Consider the following 17,521-nt stretch of genomic DNA (forward strand, 5'->3'; position numbering starts at 1 on the left):
GTCCCCATCTGCTTTACCCTGAAATATCTAGGTCTCTATCTGAGCCCACACTGTGATTCAGACTTTCTTCGGTAACAACCTGTACGAGAATCCTGCAGTCCTAAAGCTCTGCAGGGAGCCCTGCTGGAAGTGGTTCACTCCGTCTCCTACAGACCATGACATGACTGTCTCCCTAAAAGCGGTGTGGGCTGCGTAATTCTCCTCTAACCTTTGAACTTTCTGGTTCTCACAACATTTAAGTAAGATCCCAAATGGAGGACAGAAACTAGACATGCTACGTCAATTCAGTTCAGGGAGTTGAACTGAAGTCTTTCTAATAAGACTTCACTCTTATGAAGCATCCCTTTGCTAGAGTACAATGCCTTTTATTATTTGAAAACAAATATATTCATCTCTTTGGAATTTGGGGCAGTGATGTTGCAGATGACCTTAAAACTGATAACAAGGCCTATAATTATTATCAGTATTATGACAGCTGTACGTAGGAGCCCATTGTTCTAGGTACAGTGTACAGATGCAGTGGTTCTTATGAATACATATTCTACATACTCACTCATGCTTAGCAATACTCTGCTCTTCTGCGGATGAATTCTCACCGGCACTAGAGTTTTCCCTACAAAGATGAAATATTATACTGAAGTCAAGAAAAAATAGTAATGAAAATCACTTCCCTCAGGTGAAAAGTTATAGTACATAAGTTTTTCTGAGTAATTGTTGCTATTATGTCATTGTCCAAGGTGCATACTTAAAAAGCTGACGGTATATTTAATTCTCTGGGTTTTTTTCTAACTTGATCAACACTTATGAAGTCTTTCCCCTTCAGTGGTACTACGCATTGTATTGGAAAGCCAAATATTTTCTGTGCATGCAGGCAGTGAAACCACATATGCCTTTAGTGAACTTATGAAGAGATTGCATCCTCTTCAAAAATTACATGGGAAAACTTCCAAAACTGCACAACTCTAAACTTCTCAAATAAATGTTACTAGCAAGAAAGGCAGCAGAAAGAGAGAAGGAAGAAAAGCAGAAAAGGAGGGCTCTAATATAAGCTTTTGCAGAGAAAAATAGTAGTGATTCTAGTTTATGCTGGCTTCTACAGGATATTATAAAAGTAAGTTTTTTAATGAAACCTCTGAATCTTATACAGCACTATTTACTGTGAAAAAATCTGTTATATTTCTATGAGATTTTCATGCAAACACTAAGGCGCATGCTTAATGTTTACAAAGTCATGCCATCTCACTGGAGAGGAGAAGATGGGTCTGATGCATCAACTGGACAGACTTAGACTCACTTTATGCTCTGTTGGAATACTCACATACATACAAACGCCTGTGAGTGTTAGCAAGGCTTGTATTTTCAGGCTGAAATAAGAGTATACAGAGTGAAATCTAAGTCCCATTGAAATCAGGGGCAAGCTCTTATTGATTTAAATGAACCAGGATTTTACACCGATGTTTTTCACATAATGTATTAATCAAGAAGACAAAGTTGTATTTGAGTCTACATCTTTCAGGAAACTTTGTGCACAGTGCTCAGAAAGTTATTAAACAAGCTATAAAAAAGCAAAATATTACAGAAATGTTGCTTAATCTTTCCTCGAATGGTGAGAAGAACATTTAAGCAGTGGATGGCTGCATATTGATTTACCTTGGCTTGTCATCATTCAGAGATAACTTTCTCAGGTAACAGCTCGGTGCGAAGCCTTCATTCCTGCAAAATAAACAGTTCACAATTCCGCTGTCATACATGATTGCATCTTAAGTTTGGTCACTTAAAATACGAAATGGGATTAATCAGAGTCACCTTTTAGAATGCCACTAATAGAAATTACACAGTTAAAACATTTCTGTTTCTCACATGCCGTGCAGAAAAATACAGAGGTAATTTGTTTTAGAAAATTACATTTCAAGGAAGTACTCTTTCTACCAGTCATTGAAACGACTTCCTCCTCAGTGATGGGCTTCGTCATATGGAAGATTGGATATTCGACAATATCGTTACATGCCATCTCAGTTGCTATGATGAAGGATGCCAGTGACTAATGGGTGCCAGCGGAGTATCCAAAGTCAAATACAGACTTCAGAAAGTCAATAGATAGTCTCAGCTACTTCAGACACAATGCTCGACGCACCTGAGAACCTATGTGAACTGAACACAGACAGCTAAGCTACCATTTAAGGCAGTTATCAGTACGGCATATTGGATCTAAGGTATGGGGGCCAAAAGGTATCTGCAGCTGTAAGGGGATGGGTAGTATACTGTGCCCATCAGAAAAATAAGTATGGGGAGTAAACTGTATATTGAATCTAGATAGAAGCAGAAAGAGCGAGCTTCTTCAACACAGATCTCAGTGGAACCAGAGAAAAACTGAGAGTGTCTGAAATGTGAAACAAACAACTGGCTGCTCTTTGCTCCTACATTCAAGAAAAAAGATTTTCAAGTAAAATTTTAATTTTTTTTTATGATGCATATTTGATTTATGCTTACAGAACCAATATTGCCAAAGTCTCAGTTTATCAAGCCAAAGAAAAGAACAACAAATGTTTCCCTTTCTCTTGATGTCTCTCTACTTCTTCATTCATCTCAACACGCTCCAGTCGGGCTCTATGGGCAGAGCTGCCTGCATCATGTGCTTATAGCCATATACATTCCAATGTATGTATTTAAGAGCATATCATCTCAGTTGAATAATATATTACTATCTTTGAGTTGCTAGGGTTGCATGCTGCTTTCTTCATCCAGATCATTATGCTGATTCTATGCGTTATAAGATACAGTTGCCTTATATAAAGTTAAGATTGCTTCCTTTGTTTATTTACCTGCAGATGTAAACTTAATCAACGAATTACGAGTGGATCAGGTAATTTCACTCTGTTTCAAATCACTCTGGACATCCCCTAGCTCAGAAACTCTTCCCTTTTCCATTTCAACCAAGTACGTAAAATCAAGCTCAGCTACTATCCATTATGAGATGGATAAGGAATCTTATCTCTTCTGGGCAGCTCCTGTTTGCTGCTTTGCCTTTGTCTCCAGGTTACTCCTAAAGTTGCTTCTCATTTAAAGAGTTGAGAAGAAACTCTCTTTTCTGCCTCAGCTGGAGATTAATGAAAAAATATCTTATTTTAAATTGTTGAAGGGGATTCTTCCACTTGTGGACCTTGAAGAAAATAATTTAGCTCTTCCATTCTGCGCAGGAAGGGGGTGCTCTATCTGAATATGAACAGATATTGGTAAAGCTGATGAGACTCTAAAATGAGAAGTGATTCCTGCTGCAACAGTTCTCGCTTGTCTCCTGTGCTGTCGCTGCTATTGCAGTAGGGATGGTGTTGGTCTAAGGATGATCTGGGCGTACAAGAGGGACAACATTTGTGAGGAGAGATTTTATCTTTTTATTTACCCAACCTACACAGTTGAAAAAATGGGCAGCTCCTGAGTATACAAGCCCTTCTTCAAGTACATATAGTAATTAAGGCCACCGGAGACTATTTCAGCTAGTGTAGTAGAAAGGGACTACTATATCTTACCTGGCAGACAAGTATGGTAATGAAAATGAAGTTGTACAGGGAAAATAAGGGTTCTGGAACAACCTTAAAAAGCTATAAACATAATTCTAAAATGGATTCTGAAAAGTACCAGGACTGCTGGCAGGATTGCCTGTGGAGATGCGATATACGGAAGACCATGATTATGGAACTAATGCAGTGGAAACTTACCCTTCCAAATCCCTTACTTGCCACCAGTCAGAGTCTTCTTCTTTCAATACATAATATTTATTGCTTTTAACAAGCTGAATAGTCGAATTTCCTGTGGGTTCGTAGTTGCACTGGGCCATAGCCACCTTCAGGACTGACTTGTCTGGTGATAGCACCTGGGGTAGGCTTCTACTCTTCCGCTTTTGAAGACAGAAAATAAAATGAAAGGGAGATGCAGCACGAGATATAGCGAGAAATAACATGTGACATGCACACAACCATTTGTATCTGCGATGTGCATAATCATTTTAGGCAAATAGATTAAGCTAAGAAGGTGTGCATAGCCAAGCACCTTTTTCCTCCACCCATTTAGAAACACGTTCCTGAAACTGTTGTCCACCTTTTGAGACAGGTGAGAACAGAACCAAGTCTCATCGTTTGCAATGACATCAGAAGCGATACATTCTGACACTGTTGTGATAGCAAGCTTTCAATACTGGGTTTAGGTAAAAGGCGTGACTCATATCAAAAGCCTACCACCTATCTGAAGGTAATACTGTTTAATGGATAGTTCAAACGCATGTGCTTCAGACACCACATGACCAAACTGTATTTTATTATAACTAAGTGTGATGATGTCCTGTTGTATCAAAAGATCCCATCACAGTATTTTAAAATAACTCCTTCTGATTTTTAATTTTTTTATCAATAATAATGTTGCCAATAAACAAAACAAGCATGAGCCAATTGTTTCTGATGATAGCCATTGAAAGCAAAAAGCATACTGGTTGTAAATTGTTCCTTTTCTTTAGCATGCCTTATTGGTCAACATGGATGTTTCTCTGTTAAGCATGTATATCAAGAAGCTCATTCCTTGATACCAAACTTGCCCTTTGCAAGGTTAAACAACTGCTGATATGTAACTGTGGCATTCATCTCACCTATCTTTGACCCTGGTCTCTAGGTGAAATTTCCTGCAGAAATGCCTATTTCTAATCATTGATTCTTGAGAGAACCTACACAACTAACTTAGACTCGATGCCTAGCATCAAAGTTAGGTGACACTAAGCTATCCATAGATAAGAGATTAAGGCACTGAAATGCACTTAGAAATTGAGAAAAGGTCATCACTTAGAAAATCCAAATATCACAATGTTTTAAGTACAGGAAAAACTACACATGAAACACAGCCAGTAAAAGATGGGGGAGAAAAACCTACACTTAGAAGGGACTCCAAAAAGCATCTATTTGTAACTGAAAAGCATTATATAGTGATAGCAACGCCAGGGAAGAATGCCGAGCATCCTCAGGCAGGCTGTGATTCCTTTAATGAAGTCCAGCAACCCTGGAATTGTATGTTTACTTGTTTCCTCTTTACTGGCATTTATCTATTTAATTTAAAGAAGGAAAAACTAAAGAGGGAGAGAGACAGAAGACACTCAAATCTCTTCTTGTAAACATGCAAACTGTGAACATGATTTCACCAAGTTCTAGCGGAGAAATTCACTGTTTAAAGCCCTATCTCTCACAGCAGAATCCTCCTCATTGGACTGGTCTTAGATCTGTTACTCATGAAGTATTATTACTTGAACACAGTTAGGCTAGTTACTGTCAGTCACATCTTAGTTCAGTGGAAGGTCTGAGAAAAGTGAGCTCACAGCTTGGGGCCTGTATTAGGCAGGATTCAACTCTTAGGCTTCCTGTTTGTTTTGTGGAATAAAGATGGAGCCGGAGTTGCCTGCATCTATCAGGAAGACGGAGAAAATCATAATGCAGAGAATAAACCTTTTTCTTTAAAGCATCTGGTGGCATCATAGAAAGTTGAGACTCAGTAAACAATGTGCTTCTGAGGCAATGTACCCCTCTGAGATATGGCCTTGCTAACTTTTGGAAATGAAATTGTTCTTTCCTAATTTCCTGTGTTTTGCTTATGGAATGATCAGAGTGTAATACTTTGATGCATCTTTCATCTTTTTTGTGAAGAGAAGAAAGTGCAAAGCACTGGCCAAAGCAGATGGCAAAATGAATTCTGATCAGAGAAATGAGGTTTGCTTTGTCCAGCCTGCCAGGTGAAATAACTAGCCAAAGATGAGCACATCAGATATGCTTCCCTTTGGGTTTTACTGCTGGATGTATATTTGCCTGTTGCAATATTTTGGATGGACTCCACCCGTAACACCTTAATGTCCTGCCTTCTGTGCATATATACAGCTTTCTATTTCCAATACTGGCTGAAAACCCCAGGTCTCATACCTTCCTAATAATAACTGAGTGGAGCTTGTTACTTCCTTTACTCTGACAGTGTTATTATCTTGATTTTCATACTGATGACTGTATCACTGTTATCCAAAGAGACCAGTAGATGACAGTCTGAGACCCAAGTATTATGTGGATACAGGGAACAGCTGCTATCTCCATAACTGCTTTCCCACTGTATGACTGGAAGTGTGTGCTAGATCACTTCAGCTTCCATAAGCCTTGTTTAATACATCAGCATGAGAAGATATGTGTGTGTACACAGTGGACTTCTATCTGATCTCGTGAAGCATTATCCCGACCTACATTTGCCACTGCAAAGAGAGCTGCTACGAGGTACCAGCAGAGATAAAAGTGTTCCTGTGACAGAAAGCTCTCACTGTTACCACGGCATAGGAGAAATGCCCACTGGTTTTTATGAGGGCACATTTGTGCCCATTATTCTTTGTAATGGCATCACACTTCAGGAACTAGCTCTTCTGTGGGAGACTAGAGGTATAATGCTGAGTTTAGGAGAGGAACGCAGACAACAAAGGTACCATAGGTGAAGAGAAAGCCAATGCCAGTAGTAATCTGAAGAGAAAGGGAACAAGACTTGCAGAGGCTGGGGAGCTGAGGGACTTGAACTGAGAGGCAGGTGGAAGGAAGGCTGGGGAGTACAGTGGTACTTCTCCCGACCAACCTGAGCAGATGAAAGAAGCAAAGTAAAAATGTATTGAGCACTTATAGCTGTGGGAGTAGGCTGCTACTGATCATAAAAAGTCAGTATTAGCCCTTATAACCTGATCTGTATCACATGGCCTGGGGAAATGAAGTCAACCCGTTCTGACCAGATCTGGTAGTTATTATATCTGCATTTACTGAACCTGTTCATGTCCCTGCTTTTCAAATTTTCCTTTCAAAATACCTTCTCAGATTTCAAGCAGATAATCAAAATAAATCATAAAGGTCTAGCAGAAGCTGGCCTGTTCAGCAGCAGATTTGCATGGCTGATAATCTCTCCAGACAGACAAAGCATCTCTTGACGGAACTCAGGCAAGACAGACCATGGTATTCAAAACAATCTACACTGCTATGCGTTCATAATGTTGCTATTTTCAAATCTCATTAGCAGAAAAAAATGTCAAAAGTGTCATATCATAATCATAGCCTCAAATCATAGCCTCTTTTCAAGACCTTATTATTATTTTTAAAGCTCCATTTTACAGCTTTTGTGATTTTATCTTCTGTCTCTTGATAGCCTATGTGTTTCTTAAAGCCCTGGCAGTTCATGTCAACTGCGTATATTAGAATCCCAGCTTGCTTTCTTTTATTTTTTTTAAAGTTACTTTGTGATTAATAGAGAGAAGCTAGAAGACGTGCCCAGAATATACCCTAAAGATGTAAAGAACAAAAGGCAAATGAAAAGAAAGAGGGAAATAGTTTTCAAAATCCCATGTTTTTAAAGCCAATCTGGTTTAATTTGGAGGAGGCTGGATTAATGATTTGCTAATACATAAGACAGACCATATTGTTTATCCTGTTTTAAATAGATGAAAACATCATAACTTAAGCCACTTTGCTGTCTTTTATTCTCTTGTCATTGTTATCTTCTCTCCATATACACATCTCAATGAGTAGGCTGGGGAAGTGAAGCTAAGGTCAGAGACATCGCTAGTGCCCTCACCTTTCTACAAGGGGATAAACAGAGTATCAGGTCTTATAGCGTTGCTTTTATTCTTATCTCTGACAACTACTGCCCTTCTTCATCAAGCACCTTTGTGCAGCGCTGTACTAGAGGATGGCCGAATCAGGTGTGAGCAATACTTTTTGACATCCTGGTATCCTGGCTGTCTTTTTGGGTCTGCATGTCTATTTTTCTCAGGACACCAAGGCCTAGCGGATGCTGGAGGGACATCACGTTCCTGCGTTTGTCTGATATAGAGTCAGGATATAGCCAGGAATGTATAAAGAGCTCAAGTGCACTTCCCACTTCCGTAGTACAGATGCAGCCTCTGTGGAGTGCGGCTAAACAGATATTCCCTGAACAGTCTTCTATACTCCTGACCCAAACCCAGTACAGCATAACTTAGGAGTTGCCTGAGATAAGTGCAGTTCATCCACCTTTTCTCACCCATACCAGGCAGGTATGGAATTTGTTCACACCTTCAGTTATCACTTCTTAAATACTATGAGGACTGTTTGCACTGGGGGGCAGGAGGTGAAAAGTCGTTTTTGGCATCTCTAGGAAAGAGGACTTTCTATGCACCATCGAGCTAATTTTGATTGCATTTCCCTGACTCCACTGAGAACAGGCTAGTGAAGTAAAGGATGTCACTACAAGGGCTGTAGTCAGTACTGGCACCAGCATATTCGTGAATTGAAAGTGGTTGAGACTTTCCCAGTTTCCATATTGAAGAGGGAGATATGTCCTTCCCTCTGACATGCTGGTGGACACAAGGACACTGAAGCTGCACCATAGATTAGAGGTGTCAGTCAGCTTCCAGTGAGTGGCTATCTGCAGTTCTCCATTCTTCCCCAAAGGATCCCCATCACCAGGATCCTGGCGGCTGAGTTTTTCCCTGTAGGCAGACACCAAAAACTTCTTACCTACCAGTGCCTGAGGGACTGGAGGCAGTGGTTTCACAGACTTGGTTGTGCAATAAAGACTCACGTCTAGAAGAAGTGGAGAAATAAAAAATAAAACATGAATTTAATAACGCTTTGCCTCTCGAGGCTTTCTCACAAATCTACATAGCAACAGCATTGTAAACATGAAGCAAAGTGACAATTGACATTTCACCTCTTTGTTGCATAGACCTGTTTTTGTTCTATGTTTTCCAGTCTTTCTTAATTCAAGCACCATATCAATGTCTTTTTCAATCCCATCAACCATTATTCTCATCTACATCAAAATAAAAGTTAGAGGAACATCAAGGGAGGATTTAGCTCTGTCGTTTTCCCAGTTGCGTTAGCTTACTAGATTGTATACAGAGGATAAGACAGGAATGCTTCATTTTTATTTTAGCTTTTGTAATAATTTCATGGACACTTGTAGTGCATGGAGCACATCTTAAGATGTATTGCTTTCAATTACCCAGTGGTTAAAAGACTGAGGCTGTCTGGAGTCTTCCTTACAGAAGCAGTCTGCTTGTGCTCCTTGCACCTCTGTTAGCAACTTCAGGATTGCTGCATGCATTCCTATCTCAGACAGAAACGAAGTGCTCAACATAACAAAATTCTCTTCTTAATTCTTGTCTCGCCTAACATCCAGAGCTGACTATGAGACATTTCCTCGTCCCTGCAACAGACTGGGGATTTCATGGCCTTATTTGCATTTTTAACAAGTGGTTTTAAAGCTATATGAACCTATTTAAACTATTGGTACAAAACAACTGACAAACTCTACATTATTTAGCCTTCCATAATCATGAAAGCTGTATTAACAAGCCCGTATCATTAATTTCAAATTTCAAAAGCAAATGCTACACTATTATAAGCAGTCTCAAAGAAATAAATCAAGTTCCTACCTGCACATACCTACATATTTGAATATGTCTTTTATTTTGGGCTCCTACGTGTTTGATTGTGACTGTAAATGCTTAAGACCAAGTTTCAATCATGACTGAAATCAGTAGATCTGTCAGTGCTCTACCCTTCTAAATAATAAACTTTAAAAGATTGAAGCCGAAATACTCATAAACTGTTGTTCCCTTTTCCAAATGTGGGCTTTTACTGTTAAGCAAGCATGCAGACACAAGGGAATTCACTTCTGAAAATGTGAAACCTGGGAAGATACTATTTTACAATTTTTCCGCTCTCAGTCTTTACAGTAAAAAGTAAAGACCCTTAGTAATTATGATTAAGTTCTATAAAATACTTTAGAAATACATATTCAAAGGAAAAAGAAAATCAGGTATGCTGCAGGTTATCTTTTATTCAACAGAATAAAAGACAAGCAAGAAAAATAAATAGAAAAAGAAGTTAAAAGTTAAAAAGGGAACTCTATTTTATGCTATTATCTTAGCAGGCTCCTGGAGTCTCCATTCTTAGTTACTTTGTGTTCCCCTGCTATACTGCTGGGGATGTGACTTGTATTCATTTTGAGGTTCTACTTCCATTCTTTGTTTTACCATTTTTTTACCCAAATGCTGCTTTAGAGCTAAAGTAGATCTTGGTACCTCCTAAACATTTGCTTCGTAGGACTATCCATTGTAAGGAAAAATCTGATTTTCAACTTTCTTCAGCTAAAGTTATTTCCCAGCAGTGTTCTGTTTATAAAGCAAAAATTAATTTTTAGCTACCCTCCTGAGTCAGCTGTTCTTATTATAACTTCCTCCCTCTAATTGCAAAATTCCAGAATGTGTTCAAAAATCTTTTGAGGAAAAAATAGCATATTGGTTAGAAAAACATCCATCATAAGAATATAATCATAAAAGAGTATCATACTTCTATTTAGTTGTGGAGCTATATTGTTTTGTGCTGCTTCATGCACATTCTTGTGGTGAATTTTTATTGCTTCTATTTGTTCAGCTATTTGGATTTTATCACCAGAGGTGTATTACAGCATAATGCCACAATTAACCAGAAATCTAAAAAATGAGGAGAAAAATATAACCATTTTGTTCATTTTGTGGGTAAAAAATGTCACTAACTTTTTGATCAAACACAGTAGATATCATTCAGTGCATTATTTCCCCCAATTGTACTGTATAAGTGACAATGTACAGCTACTAGGATGTTAAAGGGAGTTTAACACATACAACAAAAGGCATTGGCAGATATCTTTTATATTTATATGACTTAAATATTCACATGGATTTAGCAATATTGTGAAAAGCATCAGTGAGACTAAACAAGCAGAAATAAAAGAGCATATTACATTTCTCCCAAATCGTACATCCGGGGGCTGCTTTACATGTCTGGCTGCAACAGAGAAACTTCCCGTTGGTGAAGAATCCTTTGTGATACTTGTTTAGTAAATTGGAATTGTCTTTTATTTCTGGAAATCACACAGAAAGCAAAGAGAACATGAAAGGCTACAGAACTGGAATATTCCTTATGATTAATAGAAGATGCTGGAATAAACCTTGGGACCCCAGAGCACGTATCAACTCATAACTCTAGACACACATCTTGGACACATTTTTTCCTCTATGCTAGGAAGAAATCTGGATCTGAAATCCATATCTGCCCCAGCTACTTTTTTCTGTCAAAAAGAAACCTGGGGAGTCAGCAACGTGGTACACTGTAGTCCAGTCAAACCTCCAACAGCCTAAGAAGGATGTAATACCTATGATTCAAAATCATGTATCTTACAAAGATCTCACTAGCAATAATAAAATGAATAAAAACATTTTCATATATCAAAAATATGCAGACCACTTTCCTAGAGCTATCCATTGTAGGAAAATGATATTCAATGATACTCAGTGTCAGAATAGATACTCAGTACCTCATTCGGTAAATCCTAAGTAACGTTAACCTGGTGAAATATATTTCTTATTTGAGCACACCCAAAGCGAATGCCATCTCACAGAAACATTTATTTTATATTAAACCCACTTCTTTACTCTAGAGAAATGGCCCAGTACTATCACTGTGCTGGTGATATATTAGATCTGCAAGCCATAAGAGCATTTTTGGTTTCAAAAGACAGCAGAAAAAACACAGAATGTGTGGAGTGAGACTCTCGACAGAAGATTCCTGAATATGCGAGAGAGCAGCTCAAGGGCTGGTGCACCTCTTGGCCACAAGCGCCTGTTACACACTTTCTAAGAGGCTTGTAGGCAGGGAGAAGATTTGTGCTATCATGCACCTCATGAGCATTACAAAAATACATCACTTAATCTTATTTTTCACCAGTTTATTTTGAAAAATCTTAATGCAGTATTAAACATTCCTTCAAAGATTTCTTGAAGAAATCTCCTTGGTTTCTAGAAGGATCAAAGACTAGCTTGCTGAGCGCTTCCAGTTCTGCTTTCTGGTCCACATTCTGCATAACTGCCAAATTAATGGACCTACCCTCACTTCTGTGCAGGCAAAGGGAAAGTCACAAACAGACAGGTAGGTCCTACATAGGCTTACAGGTGAAATTTGGGAGGATATTTGTTCACAGCCCACTGCCAAGTCCAATGAAATAAATGGAAAGAACTGTGGCAGGTTTTCTACAGATTATATATTCTTGTTTCTACAATGGCAAGGATGTGTACGGGGCTGCTTTATTAAATGTGAGGTTTCTGCCTTCACTGGAGTTATGCAGGGACAGTTTTCGCTTACAGCTTACGGTTTGCCTATAACTTATGCTTTGCAGGATTGGGATTGTGCTCCATCTAAAACAAAAGACATTTCCTTGTGAAAAGAAAAAGAGGAAAATTCTATGGAAAAATCGCTGGCTGGTTTATCAAAATGGCATTTATACAAGTAAGTGCTATACTAACCAAATCAGGAATGTTTGTGCTCTATTAATCTGCATTGGTAAAGACTGAGGATGGGATGAAGACTAAAAAATGCTTATGAAAAATACAAAAATAAGTTTTATTTTGGCTCATTTCTCAATGAAATTTTCAGCTTTTAAAATTTCTAATCAATTCTTGAAAATACCATGCATTTCAATCAGTCGGTGCTGAAGTAGAAATGAAACTTAGAAACAGGTAACAAAATATTGCAGTAAAATGAGGGAGCAGGAACGTTGTCCTGTCTCTCCTAATTTGAATTTTTTGATATACAGAGGAATAGCGTTACCTTTATGCAAAGCTGCCAGCCATCGGTTCCGACTTTCTTCACTAGCTGCATAGACATAGAGTAGGCCATCCTTGTATACAATCTAGAAGACAAAGGAAAAGCCAGCATGGTGAGAGCATACTGCCCAAAAGCTTGGTACTGTGTAGGAGGGGAAAAGGCTAGAGGATGGGAACCAAAGAAACAGGGTTTGCAGGCCCATTGATAGAAAACGCACACAACTTAGCAAGGTTTTTCAGACACCAGTTATTGTTCTGCCACTTTATATAAATACAAACCTTATATGCACTAGGTTAACCAAAGTGGTCTGTGCCCTTGAAAACTGCATAAACAAAGAACAGCATGGTATATTTCTAGATATACCTGTCTCATATGCACTAAGGACCACGAGGTCTTTATGCCCACATATAAACTTTCTTTCCTCTTGCAGTTTTTCTAGATACAAATTCCAGGCTTTTGCTCTTGTTAACACAGGGCAAGACTAAATGCTCATCAGGGCAAGGACCCTGTCTCTGACACAGCCAATAAAATATGCTGAGGCAGAGTATAAGCGCAGGGCAGCTGTATAGTATCAGGGAATGCTAATTGAGAAGTTATGCATTCATACTTAATAGCCCGTGACAAATTGTTTCCTGTGAATTAGTTCAGTTGCCTTTTAAATTAAATAATTATTGTCTACACCGTCCTGCACAAAGTAGTCCTAGAGCTTAGCTACACACTATGAAAAACAAGCTCCTTTTGTTTATTTTGAACCTATCTCCTACTAGCTCCTTTGGATGCCTGACCTAACAATTATTAACATCTGCTTTTTTTTAATCACTGCTTAGCACTGGGCTGACTTTTTCAATGAACTGTCTCTTATAACCTAGTTTCTCATCCTAACTGGTAACAATAAATGCAGAAACTATTTTATACACACACACGCATATATGTTATATTTATATGTTATACATATATGTTATATATATGTGTTGTATATGTACGTATGTATGTGTTTATGTTAAGTCAGGATAGCATTTCCCTCATGGGCAGTACTTTTCAGTTATCTGCACGGAATTTCAAATGCCATTTTATTGCTTTTGTTTGTTACTCTGAAGAGACCTCATTATTAAAAGTGTACTCTCACTGTAAATATACATGACTGATCAATTTGCCTCTTATCTCTTTATTTACCTAAACGGATGCAGCTCTGTGAACTTTTCATTGTAAGTCACGTTTTCCAAGCTATTAGTCATTCTCGAGGCTCTCCTCTAACCTCTCTTTAGTTTACATCTTCCTTGAATTATGGTCACCAGAACTAGACACAATATTCTCCTGATGGTCACAGTAGTGTCAAAACAAAGGCAATACAGCCTTCTTGATTTTATTCAATACGTGCCTGCTTCCATGTCCAAGGATACCATTAGCCCTTTTGGCTGCAGCATCACACTGGGAATTTATGTTCAGCTATCATGGTCCCGTAGTCCATTTTAGAGATACTGTTTCCCAGAATAGACTCCCTCACCCTGTAACTATAGTAGACATACTTTTTCCCATTTAAATGAGTTATGTGCTCCTGAGAGAAATACACTAATTCAATATAAACACACCATTCAATGCCACAAAACTGGGGGAGGGAAAAGGCAAAGGAAGACGGGAATGACACCTAGGTTTAGGCAGGCAGTGGAGTACCAAGCCTCTCTCTTGAGGTTGCTCTTGGGCACGGCAATTATTGCAGGAGCGTGAATATTGATACACTATTCAGCACCCATGTTATTCACTCCTCCCAGCAGCCTGCTGCACACTTGTACTTCCACTGTTTGGCAGTGGTATTCTGAAAGGAGAGCTGCACCACTTTCACGTCTGCATGTCCCACTGCTCATGGAATTGGAATTGGTGGAGGCTCTAGGAGGAACCTGAGCAGGGGAACAGAAACAGATGACAGGCAGCAAATCCGAAGTTATGGCTTTCTCAGCACATTTAATTCTTGAGCATTAATGTAGTACTCTGTGGCAGCTGCATCTTCTGATACGTGCACAAGTTCCTGTAGATGAGCAGTTGCTGAAGGCATAGCTTTGGATTTCCTGACTGTGGCAGGAATCATTTGAACGGTAATCAGTTAGTTAGAAGTCAAATCCTGCACTTTGTATTGAGGCAAAACAACCAAAGTGGAAAGAGACAGCGAGAATCAAAATAAGAATTTTTAAGTTTTTAATTTTGCCTTAAAATAAGTGATAGAGATATACTCTATATATTTCCGATCATATTAAAGCAAACCTATGATACACCTATGAATATAAAAGAAAAAAGACTTCATCTAATCCCTGCCACAGTCAAGTGAAAACATTTCAGCAAAGTCACAACTTCAGTAACAGAGACTGTTTTTCTATTTGCTATAAATATCTGTAGCACTCAACACTAGCAGGTATCACGACCCAGAACAGTTATGATCAGTGTATCTGTAGAGGCCCTACGATGACTGGAATATTTCACAAGAAATGTGCATGTAATGGATTCCATGGCTGACCTGAAATGGGTATTGTCTCGCAGGAGGTGTTGATTCCTCAAGATTCACTGTCTCAACACATCGAATTTTCTTAATGTCAATTGACCCCTTTTTGCTTCCTCTTTTCTAAGGGAGAAAAAAACACAGCAGAGGGTAACTTAAGATTAAGCACCATTTCAAACACAGTCTAAAGGATTTTAGATTCATTACTCTGTGCAATTTGATGTTTCAAGCTGGGTAAGCCACGGTTTCAGACTGATTACACTTCATGAGAAAGGTAGTAAAAAATCCCCTTGGTGCCTCACCTTCATCCAGTATATGGAGCAAGTATTTTTTAAAATCAGTTACAGGAATTACAGGACACAGTCCTACATCTGAGAAAAGATCTGCTGCAACTACAGAATTACAAGACAGAAGGGGAGACTAGTAGGAAAAGGAGAAAGGGGAATCAAGAGAAAACACCTTTAAGTGCAAAACAGGATCCCAGCTGTTGTATTCATGATTTTGTTAAGACAGTGGAGCTTATTCTCACTGAACTTCCATGCAATTTCCTAAAGGAACATAACTCCCTGGAAGAATCCAAATGTATTAAAAGGAGCAAAAACTTTAAAACAAGTTGGCTGGGACATACAGTTGCATGCCCAGAGATCTTCTGAGTGAAAAGCTATCCTTCTGTGATACACAGTCACTTTTTAGGAAACAGTGATAGTTTAAACATCTGCTTTGTGCAGCTGAGGGATAACACTCAAAACCAATCATGTCTCTCATGAGTAACTGCTGAAGCCCGTCATTTTCATGAGTTCAGAGGGAGGCATGAACAGGAAAGACATCCGTATTCAAGATAATGTTTAAACACATGCCTGATGTTAATTACCTGCTTAAGCGTTGTTGTCTTTGGAAGGACACAAACAGATGCTCAGTGGTAAGCCTAATGGTAAGAGCTGTTCTGAACAGAGACACTCTTAAGCCTGTGGCTAAGTTCTTTCCTGAACTGAAACTAGGATTTGGTATCCTGCAATTTTTTAGTTCTATTTGAAACAAAATGCACCCGTTGTTCTAATACATAGTATCTAAACAAGTTTCACAGAAGAAATAAGGTGACTTTGGAAAATCTTAGAACAGTATATTCAAGAAAATGACTTCTTACCTCTTTGGCATACTCATAGTAAGAAAGATTTGCTTTTGTCAAAACAAACAGCCGTTCCTTGTAATTAATTGGTGAAATCTTTTTCTTCTGTTGTGACTTCTTTAAAAGAAGCTCTTCTAGAATTGTTTTGTTCTCCATTATTTTTCCCTAAAAGAGTGTCATAGTTACTTTTATTGTTACTATTAATAAAAATAACAAAAACAATTACAGCAACCGTAATATTGTATATATTAAGAGTTGTTGTCCTCTCTATGTACTATAAATTTTTATGGTCATATATGGTTACAAAGCATGTGCTTAATACTGCTTAAACAAATAAAGTTGATCTGCTTATTCACTCAGTAAAAACAATCATAATATAGGAAAACTAAGTTAAAAATACACTATAACTCTAAACAAGGCATCGCCATTATTTATTGTCTGAGTATTTCTCCTTTTAAAGCCATGCACTCTTTCTGGCAAAGAGCATGATCTACTTTAAGCATAAACGTATTACATCTGCAGCATAATATGGAAGTCATTACAGCAGCAAAGACAACAAGAAAAGAAAAGAAAACTCTTCTATTTGCAGAAAGGCATACCTAATGCTGATGAGTGGGTTTTCTGAGCTGGAAATTTCCCATTTCTTTATTTCAAATGAAACAAATATAGGTTTATGGAACAATGACATGTAAAAAGATCAAAAAGTAAAAATGTTCTTGTACGAATACATGCACATATATATATATATTTTTTTTTTCTTGATCTTGGTCATCATACAGCAGTAAGTGCTAAGAAGGTTGAGATCCTTCTTATTTATATAAGTTTAGTATGGTTTCAGATTATCTTACCCAAATATATAGAAAGTATGTCCTTTGCCCTGTACGCTCTGGAGCTCCAAAGGAAAGTGTTCTGTTAAGCTACACATTTCAGTATGTCCCTATTCACTACAGAGAACCTAGCAGAAATAATTTGCATAACACTCATCACACCCCTTTCATATATCCACTGAATCTAATCTGTAGCCAGAAAGAAACAAATATCTAGCGGGAACAGTCTGAGGACAGGTAGGGGGACGTGACTAGGTGTTACTCCATCATGGATATCTGGGTAGGGGAAGCTGGCAAACACCTTCCATCAAGTCCCCTTTAGTCCCCTTTAAAGTAACTAGTGGACAGTTAGGAGTCAGTTCAGTGTCTTTGCAACTAAAATACTAGATCTGATGAAAGACCTAAAAAT

General features: G+C 38.4%; 1 protein-coding gene across 1 annotated transcript in view; it reads right to left on the minus strand.

Annotated features, from left to right (window-relative positions):
* The window catches only part of BMX (BMX non-receptor tyrosine kinase), a 33,000-nt gene extending 15,837 nt beyond the window's left edge, over nt 1–17,163 (minus strand). Inside the window, exons 1-8 of the mRNA XM_068931220.1 lie at nt 17,134–17,163; nt 16,304–16,450; nt 15,178–15,282; nt 12,675–12,756; nt 10,813–10,932; nt 8,545–8,606; nt 3,717–3,895; nt 554–613 (exon numbers count right to left, since the gene is read on the minus strand). Coding sequence (XP_068787321.1) covers nt 554–613; nt 3,717–3,895; nt 8,545–8,606; nt 10,813–10,932; nt 12,675–12,756; nt 15,178–15,282; nt 16,304–16,441 — 746 coding nt within the window. The 5' untranslated portion in view covers nt 16,442–16,450; nt 17,134–17,163. The remainder of the gene's footprint in view (nt 1–553; nt 614–3,716; nt 3,896–8,544; nt 8,607–10,812; nt 10,933–12,674; nt 12,757–15,177; nt 15,283–16,303; nt 16,451–17,133) is intronic.
* Nucleotides 17,164–17,521: the final 358 nt, after the last annotated feature.

This window comes from Struthio camelus, chromosome 1 (assembly GCF_040807025.1).
Source record: "Struthio camelus isolate bStrCam1 chromosome 1, bStrCam1.hap1, whole genome shotgun sequence".
NCBI classification, from domain to species: domain Eukaryota; kingdom Metazoa; phylum Chordata; class Aves; order Struthioniformes; family Struthionidae; genus Struthio; species Struthio camelus.